Below are 16,997 nucleotides of genomic sequence, written 5' to 3' on the forward strand. Positions count from 1 at the left end.
GATGTGCTGTGCTCAGAGGGAGGTGGCGCCTAGTCACAGGGGACCAGGATTCATCAGGAGCTTCTGGGGAGCCCCTCTCTGCCCCCACGCGGATGTGCACCCATTTGAGATTAAATTTCAGTGTGTGAACTTCTAAGTTATTTTGCTGGGTCACTTAATTTAGTCTAGGTCAGTGAATTTTTCTGTTTATTTTATGATAACTGCTTTTCCTATTTTAGTTTGTCTTTGATGAATTGATCCTCCGTTTTGATTTATTTCCCTGACTTGAGATGGTGTGGGAGCCATTCGTGTTTTGGCCAGCCCCTCTCGGCCGAAGTGAACTCCCATGACTCACGTGGAGGCAGCAGCAGTTACTTAATGAACATCTGTTTTGTGCAGAGCATAGGGACAGCTGGTGGGAATTTGTGGTGGCTCCTTAGAATGAAAAAAGAAAGTGGGTCACTGGAGACCAAAAATGCCAGCAGCACAGCTGCCTTTCGACATGCACCCGGGTTCCCAAAAATTCCATTCTGGGGCTCAGTGGCCTGCTGATGAGGCTGGAGTAGGATACTTGGCTTGGGAAACTGTCAGGAAGGTCTCCATCCTAGAGTAGGATCTCGCGGTGTCATGCAGTACTCCCAGCTGTGAGAACAGAGCTGGAGAGTGCTACTAATTTGTTTACCATACTGAGATCAACAGGAGGGCATTGTGAAAGCATTCATAACTTTCTTTAAAAAAATCAAAGTTTATTTATTTATTTTGGGAGAGAGAGCAGGGGCAGAGAGTGAGGGAGAGAGAGAACCCCAGGGAGAACCCCAGGCAGGCCCTAGATGTCAGTGCAGAGCCTGACATGGGGCTCGGTCTCACGAACCATGAGATCATGACCTGAGCCGAGATCAAGAGTCAGGTGCTTAACTGCCTGAGCCCCCCAGACGCCCCAAGCAATCATAATTTTCTTTTCAGAATTATGAACAAAGTGAAATACAAAGTATTATGGAGTATATTAAATGTTGAGTTGCTATAAAGTAAGTATTTTAGTCGGATGCTTAACCAACTGAGCCACCCAGGCACCCCGTCCGAAAATTTTTAAAGTTTATTTATTTGTTTTTAGAGAGAGAGGGAGGGGCAGAGAGAGGGGGAGAGAGAACCCCAAGCAGGCTCTGCACCATCAGCACAGAGCCCAGTGAGGGACTAGAACTTACAAACCATGAGATCGTGACCTGAGCTGTAACCAAGAGTCAGACACGCCTAGCCGACTGAGCCACGCAGGTGCCCTAACATTTTCAAATTTTTAAGTAAAAAGCTTGAGCTTGTTTCAGTGTTCATAAATTTTTATATCAGGTTTAAGCCTCAGAAGTGGTCAGTTTTCATAAATGTTCCATATATGCTTGGAAAGAATTTGCGTTCTCCACTCATTGGGTGTAAGGTACTTTGTATATCAGTTCAAATGTACTAATTGTTCTGTTCAAATCTTTTGAATTCTCACTGATTCAGAGAGCCTGGTTTTTCAGTGGGTGTGTTTACCATTATGATGATAGGAGACTTGTATATTTCTCCTTGTAACTTTGTGAATTTGGCCTTTTAGAGAGAGAGGTTTCATCACTAGGTATGTACCCACTTGAATACATAGTCCTCTTTTGTTTATGTCCAGTTTCTGAACCTTCTAGGAGTTTAGGTGAGCTCAGAACACTGCTCTAGTCCTTTGGAATGGAAATGGAAGAGTTAATGGCTAGTTTCAGGGACCTTGGGCATCTGAAAAAGCACCGTGTGCATTCATAGGTCTGACCTGGTACAGGTGCAGGAAGAAAAGAGCAGAGATTTGCATTATCCATGCCACTTCCCACCTGGAGCCAGGCAAAGGACACACGTGCTCCTCGGCCAGGGGTTTTTTAATAATGAGGTTTGCAGCCTGGCAAAGGCAGGAAGCCCAAACCACCAGACTAAACATCTCTCCCTCACTGCATTGCCGTGGGCTTGCTGCCTCGACACCTGAGGAGGGGGTACCTTCAGGTGCCAGGGGTGCTGTATATGCACATCACCCTACATTGTGCCTGGTTGACTGGCGAGTCCCAGACTCTTCTGTACTTACAACAGACTTGGGATTAGTGGACTCTCAGTGAGACCCAGGCTTTACTGCCAACTTCCCCAGACGTGAATGGACGCCGAAGAGCTGGTACACTCAAACTGGCATTTCCATTGTGCAAGCTGAATTCACGTGCAGCTTCGACAACACATTTGTAAACAGTGAGATGCTCTGGGGTCTGCAGCCTTGCCCAAACCTGACAGTAGGAGCTCTGCTCCTGTGTCCCAGAACATTATGCCTCTGCCTTCCTGATTGCGTTCTCTAGTTTACATTTCCTGAAGACTAGACGTAAACATCCCTGCCAGTCCCAGAACTCTGTGAGGAGCTGGGCACAGACGGACCACCAGTACCAGCTTACAGATATGAGAGTGGGGTGCCTGTTGGGCAAAATCCCCAGCTGCTCTGGAAACGGGGTGGTCACTCAGGAACCTCAGGAAGTCTTTGTGGAGGAAGTTAAGTTTTAGGCTTCTGTAAATGATGGGAGGGAATTAACCTTGGCAAGTGTGGGGGCCTCAAAAGAGAACCCCAGAGTAAAAGCCAGAAATGGAAATGGGGGAGGAGTTCCCCCAGAAGAGCCAGGGTAGGCTCTGCATAGGCAGGTGACCGTGATGCAGTCATCTGTAGGGCTGGGAGCAGAAGTGGCCAGAGCACTGGAAAAGATGGTGGGCTAGTGACAGATGAAGCCACCGATGCCACCATTGTTATGCTCTTAATGTTGCCCCCTTACATCAAGGGGTGGAGGAAGACAGAGAATCCAGGTCTTGAGGCTGCTATTAGGCTCACTTGGTCAGTCGGTCACCCCATTCATTCTTCCATTTGCTTATTAGCACATTTGCAGAATACCAGCCTCTCTGCCAGACCCTATACAAGGGGCCAGAGATACAGATACATACAGTTAGGATTGTTTAATTGCAAGCAACAGAAATCGAACCCGGCTAGCTTAAAGGAAAAAGGAATTTACTGGAAGCACACGGGTACCCATAGAATAAAATTAAACGTCAAACAGCTGGCCCTCAGAAAGGACACAAAGGACAGTGCCAGGAATCTAGCTTGCAACAAACGGTCCGTCTCTTCAGCACCCTGTTTGTCTCCCTGGTGTCACTTCGCTTAAGAGAGAAGGGTCCAGCTAACCTAGCTGTTGTCAAGTGCCTCTACTCTGGACAGGCAAATCCTGTTGACAGACTCACCACTCGCTGGCTGTAGAGGAAGGGCAGTTCCTTAAAAGAAATTCAAGGGGCTTGTTTCCAAAGGGGGACAAAAGTGCCGTGAAGGCAGATAATTGTTGATGCTCTACTGCTGTGTTCAAGAAGCATGTAAGAGCGGGCACATCCAAGGCAGGAGGGTCAACGAATCCTCTTCTGAAAGAGAGTACGTTTGAACTATGGTCTAGAGAATAAGCAGGAATTAACACAAGAAAAGAGATGAGGGCACATTTCAGGCAGCAAAAAACTGCTTCTGTGAAAGAGTCCTATGTCGAGGGAGCTCACGGCTTATTCAGGGAACTGAAGAAAGCCTGGGATGGCCTGAGCAGAGGGCACAGGGGCCAAGATAGTACAAGGTGGAGATGGAAAGGTAGCTCAAAGCCAGTCCCTGAAGGGTCTTGCTGTACTACGAAAGTACCTGTTAGATTTTGCTTCGGTGACAACCAAAATCTTGAAGGATGAGTGGGTGTTTGCCAAATCAGCAAGCTGAGGGAGGGCATTACAAAGAGAGGAGATGTAGTCTGCAGTAGCTCTCAGGCCTAGAGGCTGCCCACAGAGAAGTGACGGAAGGTGAGGCCGGGGAGACAGGTGCAGACAGAGTGAGAGGGGGCTGCGTGGTCCAAGCAACAGTGCAGATGCAGCAAAAGCAGGGACTGTGGTGTAGGGAGCAGAATCTGTATTTAAAAATGAGAGAGGGTACACCAAACACGTCCAACTTGGAGGACTGAATGGTAATGGCATTAGCAAACAAACAAACAAAAAACGGGGCTGGGGGAGACGGTGCAGATAAATCTGATTTGCGGCATTTTGAGTTTGAGGTGACTGTGGGTCATTTAGGAGCGATGCGTAGGAAATAACCAATGAGGAAAGGGGTTGGGAATAATGTCTAAAAAATCTTTTTTTTTTTTTTAATATTTTTTATTTATTTCTAGGAGAGAGAGAGAGAGAGACAGTGTGAGCAGGGGAGGGTCAGAGAGAGAGGGAGACACAGACTCCAAAACAGGCTCCAGGCTCTGAGCTGGCAGTCAGCACAGAGCCCGACGCAGGGTCCGAACCCACAAACTGCGAGATCATGACTTAAGCAAAAGTCAGACGCTTAACCGACTAAGCCACCCAGGCGCACCTAAAAACTCTTTTTAATGTTTATTTGAGAGAGAGAGAGAGAGAGAGAGTGTGAGCAGGGGAGGGTCAGAGAGAGAGGGAGACACAGAATCCGAAGCAGGATCCAAGCTCCAAACTGTTGGCACAGAGCCCGACGCGGGGCTCAAACCCACAGACTGAGAGATCATGACCTGAGCCAAACTTGGATGCTTAAGTGACTGAGCCACCCAGGCGCCCCGGGAATAATGTTTTAAGTGAAAGGAAAAGCATATACAAAGGGCTGGAGATTGTAAAGATACTTTGGAGGAAAATAAAATAGTTCAGTCTAGCCAGAGCATAGAGTTAGACAAGGGCAGAGTGGCAGTAATGTGGGGACTCCAGAAGGAAAGCTGGAACGGTCATGGTCACTGTGGGTGAAGGACCTTATGAATCAAGAGACCATGATTCATTCTTAGAACAGTAGAAGCTGTTCAGAGGTTTTAAGCAGAGTTATGACATAACCGTATTTGTCCTGTAGAAAGATAGCTCTGATCACATCAGGAAGACTGTTAGAGAGGGACAAGACGGGAGTCAGGAAACCTAGCAGTAATCGAGATGAAAGGTAAAGCTGGCTTCTTAGTCAGGGAACAAAAATGAACAAACGTGAGTGAGTTTGAGATCCAGTTAGAAGAGGAAATTAAAAAGATATGGTAATTCAGGCACCCCAATGTTTATAACAATATTATCCACCATAGCCAAATTATGGAAAAAGCCCAAGTGTCTATCAATTGATGGATGGAAAAAGAAGATATGGTATATATATACAATGAAATGTTAGCCATAAAAAGAATGGAATCTTGCCACTTACAAGGGCACGGATGGAGCTAGAGAGTGTTACGGTAAGCGAAATAAGAGAAAGACAAATACCATATGATTTTACTTATATGTGGAATTTAAGAAACAATTTAAGAAACAAAACAAATGAGCAAAAGGGGAAAAAAAGAGAGAGAGGCAAACCAAAAAACAGACTCTTAACTATACAGAACAAACTGATGGTTACCAGAGGAGAGGTGAGTGGGGGGATGGATTAACTAGGTGTTAGGGATTAAGGAGGGCACTTGTTGTGCTGAGCACTGGGTGATGCATGGACGTATTGAATCACTATATTGTGCACATGAAGCTAATATTACACTGTATGTTAACTGACTGAAATTTAAATAGAAACTTTCAAAAAAACAGACATGGTAATTAAATAAGAAGGAAGCAGGAATCAAGTAATTCTCTCAGGTTTCAAGCTTGGGCGGCTGGCTGAATAGTGGTACCATTCATTAAGGTAGAGAATACAGGAGGGGAACCGGGCTCTTCACGTATGTGAGTTCTGTGAACGTGAACTCTCTGTGGGGCAGCCTGAGTTTCAGGTGTCTGTAGGAGGAGGAAATGCTAGCCAACAGCTGAGTATATAAGTCTGGGACTCAGGAGAGGGGTTGGGCAGGAATGAGAAGTTGGGTTTGGGTGCAATGGAAGGATCGTTGGGCAGGCTAACCTGAATGGTTGAGTGGGGTGAAGTCTACCCTGGATAAGGAAAAAGCAAAGAGAGGAAACAACAATAAAAACTGAAGACAAAATATATGAAAAAATTTTTTTTCTAACATTGAACAGTAGGTAGCACATGACACTAATCTCTGAAAGAAGAGGAATAAATGAGGTTAGTCCTATAATTGCCCAAGCTAACAGCCCGGACAAAGTCTCCAGACCCCAGCACAGGGAAGAAGAACCCAAACAGAACACTGGAGTCTTCCTAAGAGAAAACAGATTTGAGAATTTGAGAGGAAGGCAGCCAGAACTCATAAATACCAGAGAGGAGAGAGCTGCACACAGAGAGCGCTCCAGAGATCTGTCTAGGGTCCCTTGGCCTCAGCTGGTCAGTGCATGTGTGTGAGAAGGCTCCTGGAAGCAAGGAAGGAGCCACTGGAGGGGCGCCTGGGTGGCTCAGTCGGTTAAGCGTCCGACTTCAGCTCAGGTCATGATCTCACGGTCCGTGAGTTCGAGCCCCACGTCGGACTCTGTGTTGACAGCTCAGATCCTGCGTCTCCCTCTCTCTCTGCCCCTCACCTGTTCACTCTCTCTGCCTCTCAAAATAAAATAAAGACATTTTAAAAAATTTTTTAAAAATAAAAAGAGCCACTGGAGAGGAGCAGGCAGAATAATACCTATAGCTCTCACTGGGAATAATGGGGAAGCATCCAAATACACAGGTGTCCATGGCACATTCAGAAGGGCCTTGCCTTAGTCGTGGGGCAGAGTTAGCAGTGGTGCAAAAGTAGCCCTAGACAAAAGTCCACTTGCCTCTCATCTTAATCCTACGAAGCTTAAAAGCAAACCTTGAAAGGATCCAGATGTTTCCAAGTAATTTAACTGTACCTCAAAAATAAATAAGGAATGCACAGATATCCTGTGCCCAGCAAAGCCAAATTCACATTTGGCTGGCATCCAGTCAAGAGTGACCAGGCTCACCTAAAGCTACTACAGTACGGTATGTTAACTATACAGGAATTAAATTTAAAAATACATGTGTGTGTGAGTGTGTATACGTGTGTGTGTATACAGAATGACTAGATATTCAGAAAAGCATGAAAATACAACCCATAATGGGAAAAAACAATAGAAATAAGCCTAGTGACAACACAAAAGATAGAATTAGTAGGGAAAGACATTAAAACATATTCCATATCTTCAAGAAGGTAGAAGAAAGCATGAGAATATTAAAGAAAGACATATAAGATACAAAAAAGAAATTTAGAGGTGGAAAAAAATAGCATTTGAGATGAAAACGATACTGAATGGGTAAATAGGCAACTCGACACTGCAGAAGAGAAGAGTAGTCAACTGGAAGATATTTCAATAGGAATTATCTAAAATAAGACACAGCAGGGGTGCCTGGGTGGCTCAGTTGGTTGAGCGTCCGACTTTGGCTCCGGTCATGATCTCGCAGTTTGTGGGTTTGAGCCCTGTGTCAGGCTCTGTGCTGACGGCTCAGAGCCTGGCGCCTGCTTCCGATTCTGTGTCTCCCCTTCTCTTTGCCCCTTCCCAGCTCATGCTCTGTCTCCCTCTGTTTCTCAATAACACATAAATGTTAAGAGACTTAAAAAAATAAAAATAAAATAAAACAGCAAAATTACTGGGGAAGAAAAGTAGCAGAGCATCAGTGAGTGGTGGGGCGTCAAGCAGCCTAATACTTGTGTCACTGGAACTCCCCCAGACAGAGGGGAGGGCAGAAAAATTGTGAAGAAATAATGGCCAGAAAACTTTCAAGTTTGATGAAAACCACAGACCCATAATAGATCCAAGAAGCTCAGTGAACCCCAAACACAAGAAAAGTGATGAAAACCACCACAGCACATCAGAAGTACTTCCCACTTGTGTGCGACCACAGGAACTTGGCATTTGCGAGAAAAAGTGGCCTCTCTTTGAGAGTCACAGGAAAAGTGAGGTCGCACATGGCGGAGCCAGGCTTCAAGTCTGCCAGGAGGTTGAGAGAGGTAAGCCAGAGGGCATTATGAGAAAGATGTTAAAAGGAGGTTGGTCAGGGAAGAAAAATCCCACGGCGGAATGAGGTTGGGAAGGAAAAAGTCCGAAGCCCATTTTAACAGTGGTCCGTTTAATATCATCCATGGCTGTACCAATTTTCCCTGGGAGACTGAGCTAGTGCTGTGTTTTCCAAAGACTTCCTGCTCTTCCCCAGAGCCTGCATTTGTTCAGGACAGCATATCCCTTCGTCTGGTAAATTCTCCTAACCACATGTGTCATGTGGGAGTCATAATTGTTTTTACAAACCTTGCCTCCTGTCACTGTGATTAGAGCAGGTGTGAGGAACGGATGTACACTAGGCCACTCCTGACCCTTCCCTGGGAGTTTTGCCATTTTGTGCAGAGAGACTGAGTCTTAGTCCCTTTTCAGAGGCTAAGCTGAAGGTGTGTGTCTGAAAGTTGCTGGCAGCACATTTTCTAACTTAGGAAGGAAGCCGGTCAGGGGAGAGAAATGACTCAGGGAGGCGCGGTGGTGGTCCGGTCACTTTCCGTGGCCTGAGAAACCTGCACCCTGACCCTTTCCACACTGCTTGTGTGAACTGTTGCATTGCCCTTTTTGCCTAAATTAGTACAACTGGTATATTGAACATGCGAGACGCATCAGGAGATAATCAAAGCTGGCTTTATTTTGTCTCCCTGTGTCCCCTAAAAATGTTTTTCAGTGTGAGAGGTCCAGAGAATTTTTTGATATCGCAGAGGTAATAAAAATCCCATGGTCACATTGAGTCACCAATTCCAAAATTAGAGTATCTGGCCTTATGTAAGAACCATAGCTTTCAATTCTTTCAGAGCTACGGTGACTTCCCCTCCCTGCATTGAGGGCTTAGTACCAGCAGGGGCCTGACCCTGGGAAGAGGATGTGCCCTGCTTGTCATTTTCCCACTCCTCCCCAGATGCTGGTTGTGATTTCTGACCTCTCTAGAATTGGTGGGCAAAGGGAGAGAGAGAATGTGAGCAGAAAAGACGTAAGATAGTGTCAGCACTGTCTGAGCTGTTGAATGTTTAAAGCAAATGCCTCTGGGTGCTCCGGGAGGCATTTTGGAGACCCCTTCAACTAGGGACCTCTGCTGTAGAGCTCCCCTGAGGTCATGCACTTGCCCAAGCCTTGTCACTCACCCCTGCAGCCCCTGGGACTCTCAGTGTCTGTCCCTGCTGTGTGTGCTGAGGCCCCTGGCTACCCTCTGGACCGTGTTTTGGAAAGGACCTAAAACCCACTCTAGCTCATTTACACATCCTTTTCTTTGACAAATTCTGGAGTGCAGGCCAGTTCCTGCATCCAGCCTATCTTGTGGCCTTTACACTTGTCAGGTAGAAGTCAGGCACCTAGAAGTCCACTGCGTTCTCCATTCTTTAAGGGTCAAAGTTAAGCTTCCCTCACCAGGCATAAGGGAAAGACAAGTACCCATTCTGGCCCTTAAGTGAGCCTGTTGTTTTCTCTCTGTTGTTTTAAGTGAGTCTGTTGTTTTCTCTCTTTTGTTAAGAGACAGGAGTGCAAGAGATATTTCATCTTATTCTGTTAATTTAAGGAAAGGTAACTGTGTGAGTCCAACAATGATAAATGGCAACTGACGTCGCCTTTGGGTCACAAAAAATGTAAAATTGAAAATTTACATCTCTGTCTAGAACCTCATGTTAATGTCTAGATACTAGTTAGTTAGTATCATCCCAGAGACTTGACTGAAATACTCTTTTAGCATCCTGTTAGACTAATTCAATTTGGATTTATGACCATCGTGACCAAATAATCCTGGTAGTAGCAATCAACAGAAATTTACTGAGAATGTACTGTGTGCAGCCACAAAAGAGAACTACTTCCAGCCCTCATGGACTGCCAGTCTAGGACAGAGTTTATAGATTGTTAGTTCATTGGCTAAATCCTGCCCGTGGACATATTTTGGCTAATCCTCATAACTTTTAAATTTTTCTTTTTTTCTTTTTTGAGAGAGAGAGAGAGAGAACACAAGATGGGGAGAGGTAGAGGGGGAGGGAGAGAGAGCGAGAGCGAGAGCGAGAGAGAGAGAGAGAGAGAGAATCTCAAGCAGGCTCCATGCCCAGCACAGAGCCTAATGCAGGGCTTGATCTCATGACTGTGAGATCATGACCTGAACTGAAATCAAGAGTATGACACTTAACCAACTGAGCCACCCAGATGCTCCCTAAATTTTTGTGGAATCTATTGCCAGTAGTTACACATTGAAAATTTTTACCTTAAAAAATCCAGATTCTTGGGGTGCCTGGGTGGCTCAGTCATTTAAGCACCCAACTCTTGAGCTCAGCTCAGGTCTTGATCTCAGGGTCTTGAAAGTTCAAGCTCCACATTGGGCTCCACGCTGGGCATGGAACCTACTTAAGAAGAAAGAAATGATCCAGATTATTGGTTTTATAAAGTTTATTTATTTTGAGAGACAAAGACAAAGAGGCAGCATGAGTTGGAAAGCAGCGGAGAGAGAGTGAAACAGAGAATCTCAAGCACTGAATGTGCAGAACCTGATGCGGGGCTGGAACCCTTGAAACTGTGAGATCATGACCTGAACTGAAACCAAGAGTCGGATGCTTAACCATCTGAGCCACCCAGGCACCCCAGATCCTTGGCTTAAAAAAAAAAAATGAGAAGATGTGGCAGTGCTGGGTCTGCATTGCTGCCTGGCATTGTCCACTGGCACTGGTGGAAGCTTCCCCTTGGACAGGGCATGAAGTCTCCAGATGGGCTCCATTCCCTCTTGGCTTTGTGACCCAAAGGCGACGTCAGTTGCCATTTATCATTGTTGGACTCACACAGTTACCTTTCCTTAAATTAACAGAATAAGATGAAATATCTCTTGCACTCCTGTCTCTTAACAAAAGAGAGAAAACAACAGTCCCAGAGAGCTATGAAGGGGATTTCTTTAGACATGCAGCATTCTCATATGTTTAATATGCAATTAGTGTATATATCTGTAAAACAAAACTTAAAATGCCATTGGAAAATAACCCGCAGATATAATCATGGCTACTGTACAAAATTACGTGGTGAAAAAAGATACATTTCAACAGGATTTGTTTTTAATACAACTGAAATCAGTAGTATGAGTTACTCTGGGAAGATATCACATTCCCTCCTTCCTTCACTTGTGTTAGATTCTTGCCTGGCCCTTAACATCTGAGTTTGCAACAAGAGGAAGGCATTCTCTGGAGTCTCTGGAAGGAAACAGCCAAAGTGTGGATTCATTGTATTTCCAAGGAAGTCTTAACTTGGATCTGAGGAGCAGTAGCAGAATAGCTGCCCCACATGGGGAAATAGTTATGGCCACATGGGGAAAGCAACAGGAGTTGGCAAATTAATGAGATTTTCTTTTTTATGGAATGATAAATAGGATTGTTGAAAGAGTGTTAACCTTTGAAACTAACTTTTTTTGCAAATTTTGTTTTCGGTTTATTTTTGAAATTGACACCTTTTTTAAAATTGACTTTTAGAAGTTCCTGATATATTAAGCAAAGTCTCCCATCCATGTATCTCAGTTAGAGCAAAAGCAGAATTACTTTGAGGAAAGGCTTTGACTTTCCTCCTGGGAGGCAAGCCTTCTGTTGAGTTATATGTTCTAGTTGGTATCTTCAATTTTAAGAAGAAGAATTATTCTCTCACTGCAGTTCTGCTGCTTAAGAAAGAGTACAGATTTGGGCCTTAGTTGGCCTTGCAGAATGGCTCTGTGAGGTTCTTGTCAGTATGGGTACCTTCCTTCTCTTGGCCATCGTTACTTATTGAATACTGAGTTCCCCAAAAACCTTGCTGCATGACCTCTGTCATTTAGGTGTTTGGCCTTGGTATTCTGTTCTGTTCTCAGGTTAAGCCAGGCCAACTGAGAACTGCACCCATAGACTGCCTTATTTTGATGTAGTCACACCACACACACACACACACACACACACACACACACACTTTGCAAACATTGACCAAAGTTATAAGAAATAACCTTATAACACTTCCCTCAAGTCGTAGGAACACAAATAGCTGTGGTTCTCCTGGTTTATTTTATGAACACTGTAAATCATTTTATCAGTGCTTTGCATTTAGCTTTAGCTGTGAGAAATCTTGGGGATGATTCTATAATCCTCCTCCAGCCAGCACATAGGACCTTAGGTCATCCAGTTTTGGTATTCTTATATTATTTTTCTTATGCTTATTTCCCCTGTGGTCCCAGAGCCCAGATTTTTTTTTTTTTTTTTTTTTTTTTTTTTGAGAGAGAGAACAAGCAGGGGAGGGAATATTAAGCAGGCTCCACACTCAACATCAAGCCTGATGTGGGGCTTGGTCTCACGGTCCTGAGATCATGACCTGAGCTGAAATCAAAAAGCAGACACTTAACTGACTGAGCCACCCAGGGACTTACCCCCAGATACCTTCTTTTTAAAAACTTTTGTACTCCATCCAATTTTATAAAACTGCTTCAACCTCATCTTAGAATGAGGCAACAAAATATTCATGATTTATCATTTGCTGTAAACATCTTACAACTTATTTTTAGATTTCACTTTAAATTTCCTACCCTTTATGTAATCAGACCTGTCAGTCTTTGGGCCTATAGTGAAGAAGCTGGAGTCATTGCCATGGATTTGAGGACCCCTTGGCTGCCACATCTGCACTCCATAGTTAACACGGCTGCTTCGGCAAAAATTATGACTAGAGCTTAGAGGAATCAGAGATTGCTTCTAACCCTGTTATTTCTCTGGGGGTTGAGTTTTGTTGTTTAACTAAATTTCAGTCAAGCACCGCATTTAAACAGGAAGGCAGTTATATACCAGCATAGGACTGGTTGGCCTAGAGGGTCTGGGAAACACCTGGTATTGAAAACAGGTGTTCAGCAAGAGGTCTGAGACTTAAATTTAGTTATGGCTTATGTATTTGAATCTGTTCCTTGAGCAGTTGTCTGTCCCCAAGGTCTGTGTCTGGGGAATGTAATCTGCTAGTGTCAACAGTGGCTTGACTTTAGTAACATTTTCTGCTTTTCTGTTCTTTTTCAGAGTATGATCGGTTGGGTTTCCTCCTGAAGCTGGACTCTAAACTGTGAGTAGAACAAGAAAGCACCTTGACTCTGTGGTAGAGACGTCTGTGAGAACCAGGGTCCGTCTTTGAAGGGTCACCTCCTCAGCCCTGCATTTGTTGGGGGGCTCCCTGGGGCCTCTGACACCCCCTCACCCCGCCCCATCAGCAGAATCTTAGAGCACGTTAAAGTCTGCAGGGGCCCAGAGGGGATGGGATTGCAGGTGCAAACATAAGGCCTTAGATCTGGCTGGCACAGGGAGCTCCTTCCAGAAGGAGGCACTGCCAGGTTTGATGGACAAGGAGGTCCTGGAAAGGCTTCTGCTGCAGAGTGGAGGCTGGTTGAATTGTAGCAGGAGGCTGTGGCCTCTCAAAGACGCTCTGCAGCCTGGCGCACAGGGCTTCCTGTGACCAAGCTTCCTCTCCTGCGTTAGCTCCTGTCCCTCTGCCACCGGCAAACCCTCCATTCCCTTCTCCCTTTGCATGTGCTTCTTCTCTGTGCCTGCAAGTCCCTTTCCTTGCTGGTCTCCTGGGAAAACTCAAAGACCACCTCTTCCTTGCACAGAATTCAGGATCTCTTTCCCTCTGCTTCTAGTGAATTTTCTCCTGTCACTGATTATCTCATTGTAGTATAATTAGCTGGGTCATAATTATTAGTTTATTAAGAGCACAGGCTTGGAGCCAGGCCTGGCTTGGTTCGAATCCCAGATCGCCATTTACTCTCTGATTTGGGGCAAGCTACTTAGCCTCTCCGAGCCTTAGTCCATCCGTAAGAGGAGGACACCAGTATACCTATACCTCTTAGGGTTATTGTAAGGACTTAATTGAAATGATTAATTCATACGGGCTTTCAAGTACAGAGAATCTAATCCTCTCAGAATCCTGCTCTGTTCTGGCCTTCTTGTTCTTGCTAGCACCGAGCCAGTGCTGGTTTATGTTTGTGAGATCTCCGTAAACACTGACCATGGCTGCGTGGATAGATGCATGGATGATAGGTAGATGACCGTGCACTTGCCCAGTCAGACTGGATGCCTTGAGATTGGACTGTATCCATTCTGTGTGTTCAGACCCAGCATGGCACCTTTCTCGTGATTGGTACACAGTAAATGGTTGAAAACCTGCCTGTGGCTCCATTCTGTTATCAGTCATTTTCACAGTCCCGTGTCCCCTGCCGATACCAGACGGACATGGAAGATGGGAATTGTGACTCCTTTCCTCTCTTGCATGAAGCCTTGCCCACAGCTGCTTGTGATGGTGATGGCTGTGCCTACATATAAGACATTGAACCTGGGGCTGTTTGGCTGTCCCCCTGAATTATCTAGCATCTAGACCCTTTCCCTGGCTTCTGGCTTTTTGACTTTCACGCCTCATACTGTGAATTCAGGCGTTGTAATTCTTCCAGCTTTTATACATCACGGAGGCAGCCACGAGGGAAGGATGGTCTGCTCTTTATACCAGGCTAGTAGAGAGATGTCAGCCACACGTTAACATCTGGGGAATGGGGCTCAATTGTGCTAGGAAGCCATAGGCTTCACTCTTAGAAAAGTCTTAATTTAGTGCCCTAGGCAAAAAAAAAAAAGAAAAGAGAAAGAAAGAAAGAAACCAAGTATTAGGTAAGCAAGTGAAATGCCACCAGAATGGAAGCGATTTAAGTCAGATCACACTGATGAACAAAAGGCATGTTACTTAGGACGTGTTAACCGTGGTATTTAAACTGTCTCCAGCAGCGTAAGAAGGGGAATTAGGAGGGCCCCGTTGGCCCGACAGTTGGGTGGTTCACAGCAGGCCAGATCCACGAGCCATTCAAGTCAACTTGGTCTTTAGCCTGGGGAATAACTCACAAGTTAAAATATAACCCTCTTATTGTAAAGACTTTTCCAGTCCTGTGCTATCTTCAAAAGAAAGCACAGATATGTGGAAACGATTTTTACCTGCTTCCAGGGAGAAGTTTCCAAGCGAAGGATTCTGGGTTTTGAAGTTGATCCCTTGGCAGTGTCCAGATCTCCTCTTATGAAGTCGCCTTCTGCAGTGTTGTGTTCTAATTCCGATGCACAGGAAAGGACCTGAACTTGAATCAGAAGAACTAGATTGGAATTCTGTCCCTGCTGCTTAGAATTACATTACCTTAGATAATTTATTTTAGCCCTCTGAATACCAGTTTTTCCTTATCAAAAATGTAGATTAAAAATATCCACTTCCCAAAGTTTTTAAGGAAGAATAGAAGAAAGGGCTCTATAAAATATAAATAGATTTGTAAATGTGAGAATTTCTTTTTATGTATTGTGATTAGATTCATTTAGATTTTTAAAATTTATTTTATTTTTAAAATGCTAATTTATTTTGAGGGGGGAGGAGGGACAGAGAGAGAGGGAGAGAGAAAATCCCAAGTAGGCTCTCCACTGTCTGTGCAGTGCCTGATGCGGGGCTCGAGCTCATGACGGTGAGATCACACAACCTTAGCCAAAACCAAGAGTCAGACACTTAACCAACTCAGCCACCCTGGCACCGCAAAATTTATTATTTAATTTTTAAATCAAACAGGTTTTTGTTTGTGTGTATGTGTGTATGTGTGTATATGTGTGTGTGTCGTTTTTGTTTGTTTTTGAATTGATTTTTAAAATTGAAGTATAGTTGACGTACAGAGTTACATTAATTTCAGGTGTACAGCATTGTGATTTGAAGAGTTCATATGTCATGCCTTGCTAACCACAAGTGTAGCTACCATTTGTCACTATACGGGAGCATAAGAACTCATACGTTTTAGAAAATTTTTAGCCATCATTTCTTTAAATATTGCCTCTGTCGACTCTCTCTCTACTCCTCTTCTGGAACTCTGATTAAATTGTTATACCTTCTCATTGTAGCCCCCAGGTCTACTGACATCTCTTCCATATTTTCCATCTTTTGGTCCTTTCCACATTAAACTAGAACCCCAAAGGACTTAGCGTAGGATGAACTAGAAGTAAACCTGCACCCTTAAACCAGGACCACAGTAAAGGTTGCCAGAACTCTGAGTGGATCAGGGCAATAAGTTCATTAAAAAGCCACACTTGCTATTTGCAGTCAGGGTTCTCATCACTCAAGTGATCTGTGAAACCTCAAACCATGAGCTTTAAGTATATGAGAGTTTAATGTATTCCAGACTGGCAGTGCTGCCAAGGTCTTCTGCGATTGCAAACCTGTTCAGGAGGAAGACATGAAATCCCTGCAAATAACCTTTAAAGGAAACAAACAGCTCAGAGTAAAAATAACTAAGTGTGCAAGGGAACAAGGCTCCATTAGTGAGAATCATGAAAACCAACAGACAACAGAGGGGGATCCACAGAAATGTGTGAAATTGGACCAGACACAGTTGATAAAGCAATTAGGTATACTATATTTAAGGAAATAAAGACAAGATTGAGCTATACATGGAATAAGGGATTTGAAAAAGCAAAAATATTAGATTGGAAAAACAAACTTCTAGAATTAAAAAACACATTTACTAAAATTAAAAACTCAATAGGATTTAGCAGCAGATTAGATACAACTGAAGACAGTATTAGTGAACTGGAAGATAAGTCAGAAGAAATTAGCTGTAATGGGGTGGCCAACTTTTTCTGTAAGGGCCAGATATTGGCTTTATTGTTTCTGTTGCAACTACTCAACTCTGCTGCTATGACATGAAAACAGCCGTGGACATCATGTAGACAAATGAATAGGTCTGTATTCCAATGAAATTTTATTTATGGATACTGAAATTTTAATATAATTTTTATGTGTCATGAAATATCCTTCTGCTTTTTATTCTCAACCATTAAAAATAACTCTTAACTCACAGGCCATATGAAAAACAAGATAGTGGGTCAGATTTGGCCTACAAAGTTGCCTGAATTGAGAGTTCTGTACAGATATATCTGCATAAAAATTGTGTCTCCACCTCAGGTGTTTTTCCATTCTTAAATTCCTATTATAAGGAATACTCTTTTAAAAAAATTTTTTTTGGGGGCGCCTGGGTGGCTTAGTCGGTTAAGCGTCCGACTTTCACTTAGGTCATGATCTCGCGGTTC

At 44.1% G+C, this 16,997-nt stretch overlaps 1 protein-coding gene across 4 annotated transcripts in view; it reads left to right on the plus strand.

Annotated features, from left to right (window-relative positions):
* The window catches only part of ST3GAL3 (ST3 beta-galactoside alpha-2,3-sialyltransferase 3), a 168,554-nt gene that overhangs the window by 60,780 nt on the left and 90,777 nt on the right, over positions 1–16,997 (plus strand). For all 4 annotated transcript variants that reach the window (XM_077752047.1, XM_077752048.1, XM_077752045.1 and 1 more), the window contains one exon: positions 12,930–12,972. In XM_077752047.1, coding sequence (XP_077608173.1) covers positions 12,930–12,972 — 43 coding nt within the window. The remainder of the gene's footprint in view (positions 1–12,929; positions 12,973–16,997) is intronic.

The sequence above is a fragment of the Crocuta crocuta genome, unplaced genomic scaffold, assembly GCF_008692635.1.
Source record: "Crocuta crocuta isolate KB4526 unplaced genomic scaffold, BGI_CrCroc_1.0 scaffold367, whole genome shotgun sequence".
Lineage (NCBI taxonomy): Eukaryota > Metazoa > Chordata > Mammalia > Carnivora > Hyaenidae > Crocuta > Crocuta crocuta.